General features: G+C 43.1%; 1 protein-coding gene across 2 annotated transcripts in view; it reads left to right on the top strand.

Annotated features, from left to right (window-relative positions):
* The window catches only part of UBE4B (ubiquitination factor E4B), an 82,426-nt gene extending 75,433 nt beyond the window's left edge, over positions 1–6,993 (top strand). For both annotated transcript variants that reach the window (XM_060258761.1, XM_060258760.1), the window contains 3 exons: positions 2,867–3,041; positions 3,681–3,827; positions 5,543–6,993. In XM_060258761.1, coding sequence (XP_060114744.1) covers positions 2,867–3,041; positions 3,681–3,827; positions 5,543–5,604 — 384 coding nt within the window. In that variant the 3' untranslated portion in view covers positions 5,605–6,993. The remainder of the gene's footprint in view (positions 1–2,866; positions 3,042–3,680; positions 3,828–5,542) is intronic.
* Positions 6,994–14,010: the final 7,017 nt, after the last annotated feature.

Below are 14,010 nucleotides of genomic sequence, written 5' to 3'. Positions count from 1 at the left end.
ACCACCAATGGCACACAAAGCAGATGCTTCATGGAGGTTCATGAGCTAGCATTTCCTCTTGCCCTGATGCGAAGAGGGATCGTGGGCATGCTGTGATCCTGCAAGAGCAATGGAAAGACAAACAACATGTACTGGAAGCAGAATGCAGTATGCCGTTTCTAGGCTTTCGAGGAGCAAGTTTCTAGCCCTTCTGGCTGTGCAAATAAGTTTGTAAGCATGCAGGAAAATGCCCACTGAGATTTTAAAAGCCAGAACGGTTGCCAGAAGTGCTGGGGCAGGGGGAGTGTCTTTTATGTCCTATACCCCTCCTCTCATTAGCAAAACCAGAAAGAATATTGCAATATAATAAATGTTGCAGAATAAAGCGTTTAAATGAAGTAGCTCAGCGTGCATGAATTTTGTTGCTCTTGGTGTAGAATTCCCTAAAAAGAGGATCTAAGTTTTTTTTATTTCATTCATTGATATCCCACCTTTCTCCCCAGTGGGGACATGAGGCTGCTTGCCTCATTCTCCTCTCCTCCATTTTATCCTCACAACAGCCCTGTGAGGTGGGTTAGGCTGAGAGCATGTGACTGGCCCAAGGTCACCCAGCGAGCTTCCATGGCACAAGTGGAGATTTGAACCTGCGTCTTTCAGATATTAGTCTGACACTCTTCAACAGCTGCACCACACTGGCTTTTTAGCACCAGTAATCCTCATAATAACTGGACAGCTGCATGTGTGAGGGAATAACTAGTACTGTGCAAATGATGTTGGCACCTGTTTGTGGAAGATCGGTTAGTGGCTGCTTAAACCTGCATTGGGTGGGATTTTAACTCCTGATGAACAGAGGTAGTATCTTGAAGTGGAATAGATTAAGGGGGGAGCTATGTTGGGCTGAAGCAGCAGAACAAAGTTTGAGTCCAGTGGTACCTTTTAAGTCCAAAGTTTTACTCAGGGTACAAGCTTTGGCATGCACTTCTTCAGATACATTGAAATAGAAGTTACCAGCCTATACATATAGGCAGGGCTTTTTTTGAAGCAGTAACTCCTTTTCATCTTAGGCCACACACACCCTGATGTAGCCAATCCTCCTGGAGCTTACAGTGAGCCCTGTAAAGAAGAGTCCTGTAAGCTCTTGGAGGATTGGCTACATCAGGGGTGTGTGGCCTGATATGCAAAGGAGTTCTTGCTCCTATTTTAAAATTGTTTTATAAATCATGGTATACCATGTCATGTTAGCCGCCCTGAGCCTGCTCCGGCGGGAAGGGCGGGATATAAATAAAAGTTTATTATTATTATTATTATTATTATTATTATTATTATTATTATTATTATTATTATTATTATTATTATTATTATTATTATTATTATTATTATTATTATTATTATTTAAAAAAGCCATGCATATAGGCAGAGGGTGAGCCTTAAATTAGGACTTTAGTCTAACTAGCTGATTGATTAATCTTATAAGGTATTTCTGATTGAAAGGGGCCATAGACTTTGTTTGAATAAGCAGTTCTTAAACTGTTTATAATGTATTTCCATTTTGGAAGAGAGATCCTGCCTTCTGCATAGGAAGAAATGCCTCCTCCCAGATGATGCTTATTAAGGCACGTGTTTACGGACAGCAGGTGTCCTCTGGGAAGGCTCAGTCCTCCTTTCTCACAAATGGGAACGCGTCTGCGTGCCCGAAGCATAAAAGTTGTTTATGTATTTATTTCAGAAGTATAACATGTCAGCAAATTTACAGACTTTTAATCAGTTGAAGTATTCATCTCGTGACGGTACTACATTTGAACAAAGCAAGAGTCAAGGTCCACCTTTAAGACCAACAAGGTTTTATTCGGAATGGAAGCTTTCACGTGCTCTAAGCACGCTTCGTCAGACAATAGTATGGAATGGCGAGCAGTCCTAAATACAGAGGAAGTGGGCAGTGAGTTAGCATGCAGAGTCATGGGAATGTTTTTTAGCAGATTAAAAGAATCACAAGTTGGGGTTTGGCGTTTGTTAGTTAGTGATAACTGGGCTGAAACAACAACAAAGGGTAATAGAAAGTAGACTGATGTCCATGTACTAAACTCATTAAGTATCCTGGGTGTGAAGAAGAAGATGATATTGGATTTATATCCCGCCCTCCACTCCAAAGAGTCTCAGAGCGGCTCACAATCTCCTTTACCTTCCCCCCCCCCCCACAACAGACACCCTGTGAGGTAGATGAAGATATTGGATTTATATCCCACCCTCCACTCTGAAGAGTCTCAGAGCGGCTCACAATCTCCTTTCCCTTCCTCCCCCACAACAGACACCCTGTGAGGTGGGTGGGGCTGAGAGGGCTCTCACAGCAGCTGCCCTTCCAAGGACAACTCTGCGAGAGCTACGGCTGACCCAAGGCCATGCCAGCAGGTGCAAGTGGAGGAGTGGGGAATCAAACCCGGTTCTCCCAGATAAGAGTCCGCACACTTAACCACTACACCAAACTGGCTCTAATAAATGCAATAAATGAAAGTCTGTTGTAATGTTAGCTCTGGGTTGAAATGAGGGTAAAGGTTTCTCAGAGGTTTAATTTGAACATGTAACACTCATATAAACATAATTCTAGTTTGCCATTAGAAAAAAAAGAATACATTAAAAAATAGTGGGGGCACAGGGTAGATAATAACGTTTATACTGCAAGATCTCATGCTGTGTTATGAACAGACCTCAACTACGGAAACCGAGGGGATCTCTCTCAGCCAGGAGACGGAGCAGATCTGGTCTGATAGAACATTTGCTCTCCAGCGCTCTTTCCCTGCTAGCAGCGGTGCTTGCGCTTCAGAAAGGGCTGACGGCTTTGTGAGGTAACTTGGTAGCTCATGTGGCAGTGACGGTCCTCTTTGGTTTGCAGAGGTCCTACAGCAAGGAGCTGTTTGAAGAAGTCATTTCAAAGATGAGGAAGGCTGGAATCAAATCAACCATAGCAATAGAAAAATTCAAGTTGCTGGCAGAAAAGGTGGAGGAAATTGTGGCCAAGAACGCCCGAGCAGAAATCGACTACAGTGACGCTCCTGATGAGTTCAGAGGCGAGTATTTCTGTGTCGGGACGTGGCATCTTTTTCTAAAAGCATGCATCTATGATGAGCTTTCACAGAAGTATATATATTTAGCTTAAAAGTGAAGGTAGTCCCTGTGTAAGCGCCAGTCGTTTCCGACTCTGGGGTGACGTTGCTTTCACAACGTTTTCATGGCAGACTTTTTACGGGGTGGTTTGCCATTGCCTTCCCCAGTCCTCTATGCTTTCCCCCCAGCAAGCTGCGTACTCGTTTTACCGACCCCGGAAGGATGGAAGGCTGAGTCAGCCCCAGGCCAGCTACTTGAACCCAACTTCCGCTGGGATCGAACTCAGGTCATGAGCAGAGCTTAGGACTGCAGTACTGCAGCTTTACCACTCTGCACCATGGGGCTCTTATATATATTTTTATATATAGCTTAGATCATAATAAATTTTATGGGTACCTTCGAAGCCCACAGTTGTGCTTGTTTTATTTTTATTTTATTTTATTACATTTGTATCCCGCCCTTCCCTGATGGGCTCAGTGACAATTAATAGTTCAGGAGTTTCATTTTTTTTTTAATTCTAGCCGCTCTGCTTCTCTGAGAGAATGTAATAGCTGAGAGTTGTAATTTTTAAAGTTCTGACAAACTTGCTTTCGTTTCTTTAGATCCACTCATGGACACGCTGATGACTGACCCTGTAAGGTTACCATCCGGGACCATCATGGATAGATCGGTCATCCTCCGACACCTTCTGAATTCCTCTACAGATCCCTTCAATCGGCAGACACTTACAGAAAACATGCTGGAACCAGGTAGAGAGGGCGGGCTTGTGCTGTGTTGACCATGGACTAAGTGGATCAAGGGAGCCAAACAGCTTTCATTTAAAACCACTAGTCTCTTTTAAAATGGCAAACTTTTGAGATTCACAATCCTTTGTTGTGTGCAGGTTGTTCAAAACTCTCCCCCCGCCCCTTTTTGTATGGTGCTTAGCTAGGCAGATCTGTTATGGGTTCCCTCTTGGTGGGGTAATTTCACCTGGAGGGTGGTGGTGATTCATCTGTTCAGTTCTGCAATCCAGCTGCAATGGAGAGCACTTCCCCCACTATCACCTACAAGGAGGAATGACAACCCCTTTCCGTCTTGCAGCCAGAGGAACACCCCCCCCCCCCCAGTAAGACAGATGCAAGATCCTGGTCTGGGCATTCCTCAGAACCCAGCTGGCAACACCATGGACTGTTGAATCTTCATTGACACCAAAATTCTGAGCACAAACAATTCCACCCTTGTTGTTTAAACAACTGATTAAGCCTTAACTGATGAGTACTTAGCATATAGAAGCCCCGTGGTAAAGCTGCAGTAATGCAGTCCGAGCTCTGTGCTCATGACCTGAGTTCGGTCCCCGGTGGAAGCTGGGTTTAGGTAGCCGGCTAAAGGTTGACTCAGTCTTCCATCCTTCTGAGGTCGGTAAAAGGAGTACTCAGCTTGCTGGGGTGAAAGTGTAGAGGACTGGGGAAGGCAATGGCAAACCACCCTGTGAAAAGTCTGCCATGAAAACGTGATGCGATGGGGAGGGACAGTGGCTCATTGGTATAGAATCTGCTTGGTAAGCAGAAGGTCCCAGGTTCAATCCCCGGCATCTCCAACTAAAAAGGGTCCAGGCAAATAAGCATGAAAAACCTCAGCTTGAGACCCTGGAGAGCCTCTGCCAGTCTGAGTAGGCAGAACTGGCTTTGATGGACCGAGGGTCTGATTCAGTAGAAGGCAGCTTCATATATTCACTCCAGAGTCAGAAATGACTGGTGCTTGCACAGGGGACTACCTTTTACCTTTTTTTTACTTAGCCACCAGCGAGCCTGCAGCAAACGTGGACTACTGCACCCTTCTTAAATCTTCGTTCGCGAAGCCAAGCCGAGAGAGAGAGAGAGACTTAGCATACATGTCTGGCAACATGAGTAGCTAAATAAGAAAACTAGTTCACTATGCACAGACACAATGCTTATGCTGTAATTGTGTTATTAGTTGCCAAATATTAGAACTTCGGATTGCATGTACAGTGTGTTATAACCATGGAGAAATGAAAGGGGACTGTTTCCTTGGATCTCCTGCTAGAAGGCCAATGGAAAGCCAGTCCGTGTTAGTGATAGGACTGGGAAGACCTGAGTTCAGATCCTCACAGTGAACGTCAGAGTGCCCTTGAGACAGTTTCTCCCCCCCCCCCTTTCTAAGCCTAGCCTACCTTAAAATGTTGTTGTGAAGATGGAATGAGGGTGTCAGTTCTGAAGAGGAAACGTACTGACACATTTTGCAGGATCCATTAAGAATGCTTTCAACCCAGCCCACACCGAATACTCTGTGGCTTGGCTTTGCTCTTGTCAGCCATCCCGCTCAGCTTGCGATAGTGACCCCGTCCATGAGAAATCTGAACTTCATTTGCTGTCTCTTAGAAGCATCCTCTTTTAATACAAGCTTTTCAAAAAGTGGTGATTGGCTTTAATCATCCTCTCCTTTTTCTCCCCCCCTCCCCTAGTGCCAGAGCTGAAAGAGCAGATCCAAGCCTGGATGAGAGACAAACAGAATACTGACCATTAAGATGCCCTTGCGACGGATGCAGAGATCAGCTGCCAAGAGCAGGACACGAGGGATCAGGATACGGGATATGCCGATACTTTGGATGCTGAATCTGGGTTGTAGTTCACGGGGTGCCCGCCACCAACGACTTAGAAACACGTGGACAAAGGAGGAAAGGAAAAGGAAAAGCAGCTTAATTCTTGTACATATATTTAAGTGATTAAAAAACAGTGGACAATAGCATTGTGGGGGATAAGTTAGGAAGTTGCTCTTGTTACGAAGCAAAATCCTCCCATCTCATAATTGGGCTTTACACAGCTGAGTTCTCTTTAGCAAAAGACAAGTGGATCAGGGCCGCCACCCTCGGCGCATTGTTTTTAAATACGTTGCCAGATCTCCGTTAATTTGATTGTGATTGAAACCTTGAACATTTTGCTGCTAAAGTAATCCTGCTCTCTCCACACCCCGCCCCGTTTCTTCCCATCACCTCGTCCTGCACTATCCTTTCCTTTTTTCTTTTTCTTTAGTAACACAAAGAAAATGTTCCCAGCGTGTTTAAAACAAAAAAAAAAATCCGTCTCTGACCCCAGGAGAACATAATCTTGAAAAGATAACTGTGCCTGCGACATGTTAATCTTGGGGGGGGGGGATCATATTTTTCTATCAAACGTATTTGTTTATTTTTATTTGGTAGGCCATACATAAGAAGAAGAATTCAAAATGGCAAATTTGCTATCCCCTTCCTCTTTTTTTTTTCCCCCTTGCACATCGATTTAAAGTTTGTACATGTCCCTTTTGTCTTCTTTGGGAGATTTGATGCTCTGGCATGTGTGTGGGTTTTTTTTTTAAAAGCCTTGTAATAAGGAATAATACTGCAACAGCTGCTGCCAAGACAAATTTTGGTGTGGAGTGACAGGACTTCATTGACATAAAAAAACACAAGAGATATATATGTGTAGCTATATACGGTTCTCAAAACCAGGGAGCGAATAAGCTAAGTGGTGACAATTCTGAATCTCTTCAGCGCTCGTCTCCCATGGAAGGGCCGGTTGCGTGGCTGCTCATTTTATTCTCAGAGCCTACCAGTTAGGGGCGGGAGGTCCATTTTTATGTTGCGTTCAAATTTGTATCCATAGCTTGGCCTTACCAAAGCAAAAAGGGTGCAGAAAAATGTAGACTTGCTTTTTTTAAAAAAAGAAACTATATAAAAAGACAAAACATTTTTGTATAACTGCCCCCTGCTTAAAGATACTTGAATTTCCTTTTTAAAAAGGAATCTGAAACCACAGTGTTTTAAAATGAAGCCTGACAGGAAAAATGTTTTTTTCTTTTTTTCCCCCTGCTGACAGTGTCCTATGTTCAGTTCCTGATTCTTGAACTACAATAAATGGTGATACACATTCACAAGAACAATCTTGTGTGTCTTTTCTTTGTGCGCAGTGGGATGGGATATCTGGTTAGAGTTTGAAAATACCAAACGTTCATCTAGGCCAACCCCGTTTCCCAAAATGCATACCCCTTTCTACCACCGCAAATCCACTTCGAGTTATGTAATTGAAATCACTGATCGTTATTGTATTTGTTTCAGAGAGTTGCATTCAGTTGTTACAGTTTGGTTCCACTTTGGAGAGCCAGTGTGGTAAAAAGCACTGCTCAAAGCCCTACACAGCTGCACAGGATTGTTTGGAGGGTGAAGTGGAAGAAGGAAGAGCCACGTAATGGCTCTCTCAACTCCTCAGAGGAAGGGCACAATCAAAATATGGTGAATCAAGCAGAACAAGAAAAGCAAACAATCATGGAAGATGAATTAGACGAGGGGTGTCGGACTCATTTGTTATGAGGCCCGGATCTGACATAAACGAGACCTTGTTGGGCTGGGCCATGTCGGGCTGGGCCATGTGTGTACCTATTTAAGATTAGGTAGCAGAGATATAAACTTTATAAAGGACACAGATAAACACATTTTTTAAAAACTTAAAATAACACATACTTACAATATTAGCACTCATTGGTCTTGATGGTGCTTGCTTTGTATCTCCCATGGGATCCAGGGAACTGGGCAAAGGAAGCTCTGGCTCTTTCCTTCCTTCCCCAGGGGACCAGAAGGAGCAGGAGCCTCAGCCAACAGAAGGAAGAGAGGCTTGGCTCAGTAGCTCTGCTGTCAGATTGAGAGAGCCTGGCAAAGCAAGCTCTCCCTCCACCCTTCCTCCCCAAGGGAGGAACCTCAGCCAATGGAGAAAATAGAAACTTTGCTCTGTAGCTTCTGTGCAACTGAGCAAGCCTTGCAAAGCAAGCTGTGATGCAGAAGGAAGCAAGAGAGAGGGAGAAGGAAGCAGATGACAGCCAATTGCTCAGGGGCCTGATAGCCCTCCGAGGGCCTGATTTGGCCCCCGAACTGCATGTTTGACACCCCTGAATTAGACTAAATAAAAAAGCTAGCGAATAGCTTTAAAGAATGGCAAAAAATACAAGATGTTATGCATTAACAGCAGAGATAAATCAACCAGAATCGAGGAACGGCATCCTGTTAGCCAGGATGATCTTAACCAAGAGCAGAGAGAAATTAAAACGTTTTTTGCCGGGAATCCAACAACAAAGGGTTGGCAGATATGGGAATGATTATTCCACAAGTGCGGCACCATCACTGTATGTGGCAAGCCAGTTTCCCCACAAAATTTATCCACTGAATGATATAGGCATGGTTTTCTTTTTTAAAAAGAGGAGTGTCCTGTCATGTCTAATTGTAGAATAAAAGACTATTCAGGATTCTGCTAAAGGATGTTCTTCTGTCCTTCCAAAGCAGTAAACAATAAAAAGTACCCTATAGGTGCTAAAAATCAGAATTGTATGTAATCAGTATTAAATTCTATTTGATCCCTGCTCAGAGGAAAACATTTCAGTTTATTCTTCAGAAGGAGGAGACAGTAAAAGACACTTCTGACTTCAGTAATATAAAACATCAGTAATACATTTTTTTTCCAATATAGGAAAAAAATAAATTGAACACAACTGCTGTTATACATGTAGATTTTAGGTGAATATATTTGACTAAATTTAGTACCCGATTTTTACTCAGGCCATAAAGCGGATTATAATATTGCAATATTTGACTCCTTGCATGATTTGAAAAAGATATTGCAAAATAATCTTAGGGAAAATGTGATCTTAATTTCTGCATCAGTATGAGAATCTGAATTATGTCTCACAAAGCAAGAGCCAATTAAAGGTTTACCTTTCTCATAAATGGTTTGTAACTGTTATTTGGGCATATAAAGCTGTTTAATTTTCTAAATAGATCAATTACATTTTCATCTCCCCTTATAAATGACATGGAACTTTAACTATTTGGAGTTGAAATTTGTCTGGGCACACAAAATATAACATTTAGTGATACTTTTCTTTGATTTTACTCAAATTAGGCAGCTTGAAAGTTGCTGTTCAGTCACACAGTCGAGTCCGACTCTGTGACCCCATGGACCAAGTCACGCCAGGCCTTCCTGTCTTCCACCATCCTCCGAAGTCTGCTCAAATTCATGTTAGTTACATCAGTAACTGTCCAGCCATCGCATCTTTTGCCGTCTTCTTTTGCTTTCTGTCTTTCCCAGCATCAGGATCTTCTCCAGTCAGTGCTCCCTTCTCATTTGGTGGCCAAAGTACTGGAGCTTGAAAGTGCCTCACCTCCAATGTCTTCTATTTATATCTATTCTATTTATTTCTATTATCTGTTTATATCATAAGGTACGTGGCTGAAACAAGTCTACTTTGTAAGGAAATGCATCCTGATGCATAAATTAGCAATGAGTTCACAGGTTTTGCTGGGAGGGTAAATTAGAAACATAAAGCACTTTACACATACCTCATTACAGATGGTAGAGCTCTCCTTTCTTTGCTAGAGAAACTAATAATAAAACTAGTTGGAAATTCACAGGAGGTGAAACACTCTTCAAGCCAGCACTGAAGTGTATTTCTGAAGTAATTAATGGAATAGTCTGTCTTGCCATTCTAAGAACTAAAAGGCCACCACCAGACTTAAGTTTCATGAGTGGCTGTGAAAAGGGCTCCACTGACCCTTTTCTTAATAACTCTGTGCCTGTGAAAATTACTTGCTGCTAGCAGAGATTGAAATTGGGGGTAGGGGTAGAAAGTGGTTAGACATTAGGAGAAAAATATGTGACGGAGAGGCATCATTGTAAACTACATTGAAGTAGTTTCAGTGCTTTATTTGTTTAAAAGAAAACTGGTACTCATATGCGAGGCTGGACTGGTTTCCACCAATTCTACCCTCAGCGGTTGGGAGCCCCCCCCCAAAGGTACATAAGAACATGAGAAGCCACGTTGGATCAGTCCAATTACCCATCCAGTCCAACGCACTGTGTCACACAGTGGCAAAAAAACCCTTCCACTATGCCCCCCCATGCACAAGAATACAGAGGATCACTGCCCCAGACAGAGAGTTCCAACGATAAGCTGTGGCTAATTGCCACTGATGGACCTCTGCTCCATATGCTTATCCATTACCCTCTTGAAACTCTCTATGCTTGTAGCCGCCACCTCCTGTGGCAGTGAATTCCACATAGCAATCAGTTCTAACCCAACTGCTCAGCAATTTAATTGAATGCCCACGAGTTCTTGCATTGTGAGAAAGGGAGAAAAGTACTTCTTTCACTACCTTCTCCATCCCATGCATAATCTTGCAAACCTCTTATCAACGTTTCTCCAAGCTAAAGAGCCCCAAACATTTTAACCTTTCTTCATAAGGAAAGTGTCCCAACCCTTTAATCATTCTAGTCGCCTTTTTCTGTACTATTTCCAATGCTATAATATTTTTTTTGAGGTGCAATGACCAGGTAGAGTAAGGTTTTACCACATTCCCTGTGTTTTTAATTTTTGGAATTGCAAGACATTTTGAACCACAAGGGAAATTCAGGTTATTAAATATATTAATAAATGAGTTAAGTAAAATTGAATTGCATAGCTTGAGCAAGTATGCAGCAATTTCCACCTAATTTAAGTATCTATTGTATTATATTTTAATGAATGCTTTACCTCGTATTTTTCATAAGTATTGATACCTGGCTAGAAATCAAAGCAATGCGTGCTACTATTTATTTACTTAAATAATATCGCCAGTCCAAAAAGACAATTTTCAAGGTAACGTATAACACCGTGAAACAATTCGTAAATAAAATGGTGATTAAAATTAATTCTGCATCAAGTTTACAACAATTAATAGCAGTCTGTCATTAGTCCAAAATGCAATCATGCAGTCCTTCAAGGACATGAGAAGGCTGTTAATATAATAAATGTATCTACTTAGCTAATAGACACCTTGTCCAAAGTGAAAATTCTTACACCCAGTGCACTGTTCACACTGGCCCTTCCTGGCAGATTGGGGGGGGGGGGGGGATGATTCCCACCAGAGCATCCCCAAGACCTGTAGATCCAGCAAGGCTGCTTGTTCTCTCAGCTGTGCTTATAACTCTTTGTTTTCACATGAATACTAAAGCAGGTTTTGTTCAGCAACTTTGCTGTATAATCTAAAGCTACGGCTGAGTACCTTTAAATATTTATGATGTCTCAATTTCTATTTTATGCCGCTTATTGATTTGCGGCAACAGTCTGCCCCAGAACTCCAGCTAGCTTCATACATTTATTTTGCTAAGTGCTCAAGCTGGCTTGCCACTGCCTTGTTTCATGTATCTTTCCCCCCCCCTCTCTTTTTCTATACAGTCCTTTTTATTTTTCTACTTTTTCTGTAATCACAACAACTCTTAAAATCAGGACTGTGGCCAGTATAGTGAGTTGGGTCCATTTTCTAACAGCAGAATAGAACTTTTCTACCTGCAGCCCCCTGATCTCCATGAGGGATAGGGAATCTTTGGAAACAACATGCGGTGAGAAGGGAAACAGTGGAAATTGCCTATTTGGTCTGGATCCAACCTAGCGTGCGTACTGCCTGAAACTGGAGCACTGTCTGTCCTTCCTAAAATGTTATTTTTAAAGACTTGCCTTTTTATTTGTGTCACTGCAAGTTTGGATTTAAACAGGCACTTCTGGTTTAAACAAAAACCTCTGTTTTTTATAGACTTGACAGGCCCTGTTCTAATAATGGTAAAGATTCCTCTGACACGTGGTCTATTTGCATGGCTGAAAAGAGTCTCCAGAGGAAAGCTCCCCAAGCCAGAGTCTCTGGAATTAACCCAAAGCCTGTAAGCTTGTCAAAGTGTTTAAAGAAAGTTAGGGTCATTTCAAGCAGGTGCATTTTTTCAGCAGCCAGAGGGCGGGCAGGTGCTCTCAAGCCATAACCTCACCGTTTTGTAACTGAGTACCAGTTCAAGGGCTTTCTTTGTAGAAAAAGCACAACAGGGATACATTTGCATATTAGGCCACATCCCCTGACATAACCATTGTTTCACACTGGGTTTTTTTGTAGAAAAATCCCAGCTGGAACTCATTTGCATATTAGGCAGGGGTCGTTTTGTAGAAAAATAGGTGGTGGGGCTCATTAGCATAACTCATTAACATATGCTGCCTCCCACCAGCCAAAAGCAACCTGATGCAAGAAAGGAGAGCCCCAGGCGAGCGAGGCCTACTTGGGCTGGCTAGAGAGCCAGCCAACCCAAGCAGGGCTTGCTCACCTGGGGTTCTCCTGGGCCACCACCCCCCCCCCCCCCGCAATCAAAAGGCCAGCAAGCCACCTGCCACCCAAAATAACATAAGAAGTGGAGAAAGGGTGGTGTGAGCTTCTCCAGGGGTTAATGAGGGCTGCTGGGGAATGTGACAAAGCTACTGGTGGCTAGCTGGCTGCCCACTCTCCTAATCCGGGGATTGTTATGCAGCTGCACCTACTATGCAATGGACAAGGTAGGTGAGGAGAAAGAGGTGGAACCCTCAGAAAAGTTAGGTCACACCTGACACCAAGCCAGCCAGTGTGTTCCTGCAAAAAAAAAAAAGGGGGGGGGGAGCCCTGATTGTAAGTAGGGTCCTATTACATAAATGTTGTACCTCTCAAATGTGCCACGTGAATACTTATATGCAATGCTTCCATTCTTTCTGGAGGTTCCAGACTTCTATAGTCCAAATGTATTGGTTACTGCTGGTGCTGGAACAAATTGTGTGATGTCTTTTTACAGCCGCAAGACTGTTTAATTTTGTTGCTGCAGCTGAATGTGGCCACTCATCTGTCTGTTAAGTGCCATGCTGGGCAGATAGCGTGCTGCAGTGGTTGGAGTGCCTTGCTGGACTCCAGGAGACGCAGGTTCAGATGCCTATTCTGCCATGCCAGCTTGGTGGATGACCTTGGATTGGAAGACGTGTGCATGCACGGGGAAGCTTATACCCCAAATTAAATTTTGTTGGTCTTAAAGGTGTCACTCAGACTTTTGGTATTGTCCAGGTCTCACACTCTCTGCCTAACCTACCTCATGGGGCTGTTGTGGACAGAATGTAATTGCAAGCCCCTTGGGGAGAAAAGTGGATTGTAAGGAAATAAATAAAGTCAGTAATGTGTGATGTTGTGACTGTATTGTGCATTGTGCAGGCGGTTGGACTAGATGACCCTGGAGGTCCCTTCCAACTCTATGATTCTATGATCTTGGAATCTTAAGCTGTTCAATCTCGGTTGGTGTTGCATTTTGTTTTAAAACCAGTTTGGGCTTTGATCTGAATTTTCAAGCGAACCCCAAAGGCCAGTTTTTGTGGGACGGAGGGAATAAGAATGCCGGCAGGGAAAATATTAATTGAAAATAGAAGTGTTCAGATGTGTAACTGACATAACGCCAGGTGGGTAGCCGTGTTGGTCTGAAGTGACAGAACAAATTTGGTACGTTTAAGACCAACAAAGTTTTATTCTGTGTGTAAGCTTTTGTGTGTATGCACACTTTGTCGGACAATGAAATGGAACAGCGAACAGCACTACACAGGGCAGTTTTGTGAGGAGGAACGCTGGCTTGGTTTCAGGGGTGTGACCTAATATGCAAATGAATTACTGCTGGTCTTTTTCTACAAAAAGCCCCTTTGTGAACAATGGTGATGTCAAGGGGGTCTTTTTCTACAAAAGAAACCCTGGCGCTACATATAAGCAGTGAGTGAGCATGCAAAATAGTGAAAATGTTTTCAAATAGTTTAAAAGAATGGCAAGTTTGATCTCTGGTTATTATCTGCATGGGTTCAATGCGGGGGAGGGGGGGCAGCAAAGGCAATAAACGTGTCAGAACTGGAGAACGATGACGAAAGGCTGTTGTAAGTTTACTTGATTGTAAAGTGTGATAAATTTAGAGTGTTATGCTCCATCTCCTCTCAAGCATGGGTTAGCAGGGTTACCAACTCCAGGTTGGGAATTTCCTGGAGATTCAGGAGTGGATCTTGGGGAGGAGATTTTACCTCAGGGAAGTACAAGGCCACAGAGCCCAGCCTCCAAAGCAACCA

This window comes from Heteronotia binoei, chromosome 18, assembly GCF_032191835.1.
Source record: "Heteronotia binoei isolate CCM8104 ecotype False Entrance Well chromosome 18, APGP_CSIRO_Hbin_v1, whole genome shotgun sequence".
Taxonomy (NCBI): Eukaryota; Metazoa; Chordata; class Lepidosauria; order Squamata; family Gekkonidae; genus Heteronotia; species Heteronotia binoei.
Note: the sequence above shows the minus strand (reverse complement) of the source record. Positions and strands in the feature narration are given on the sequence as shown.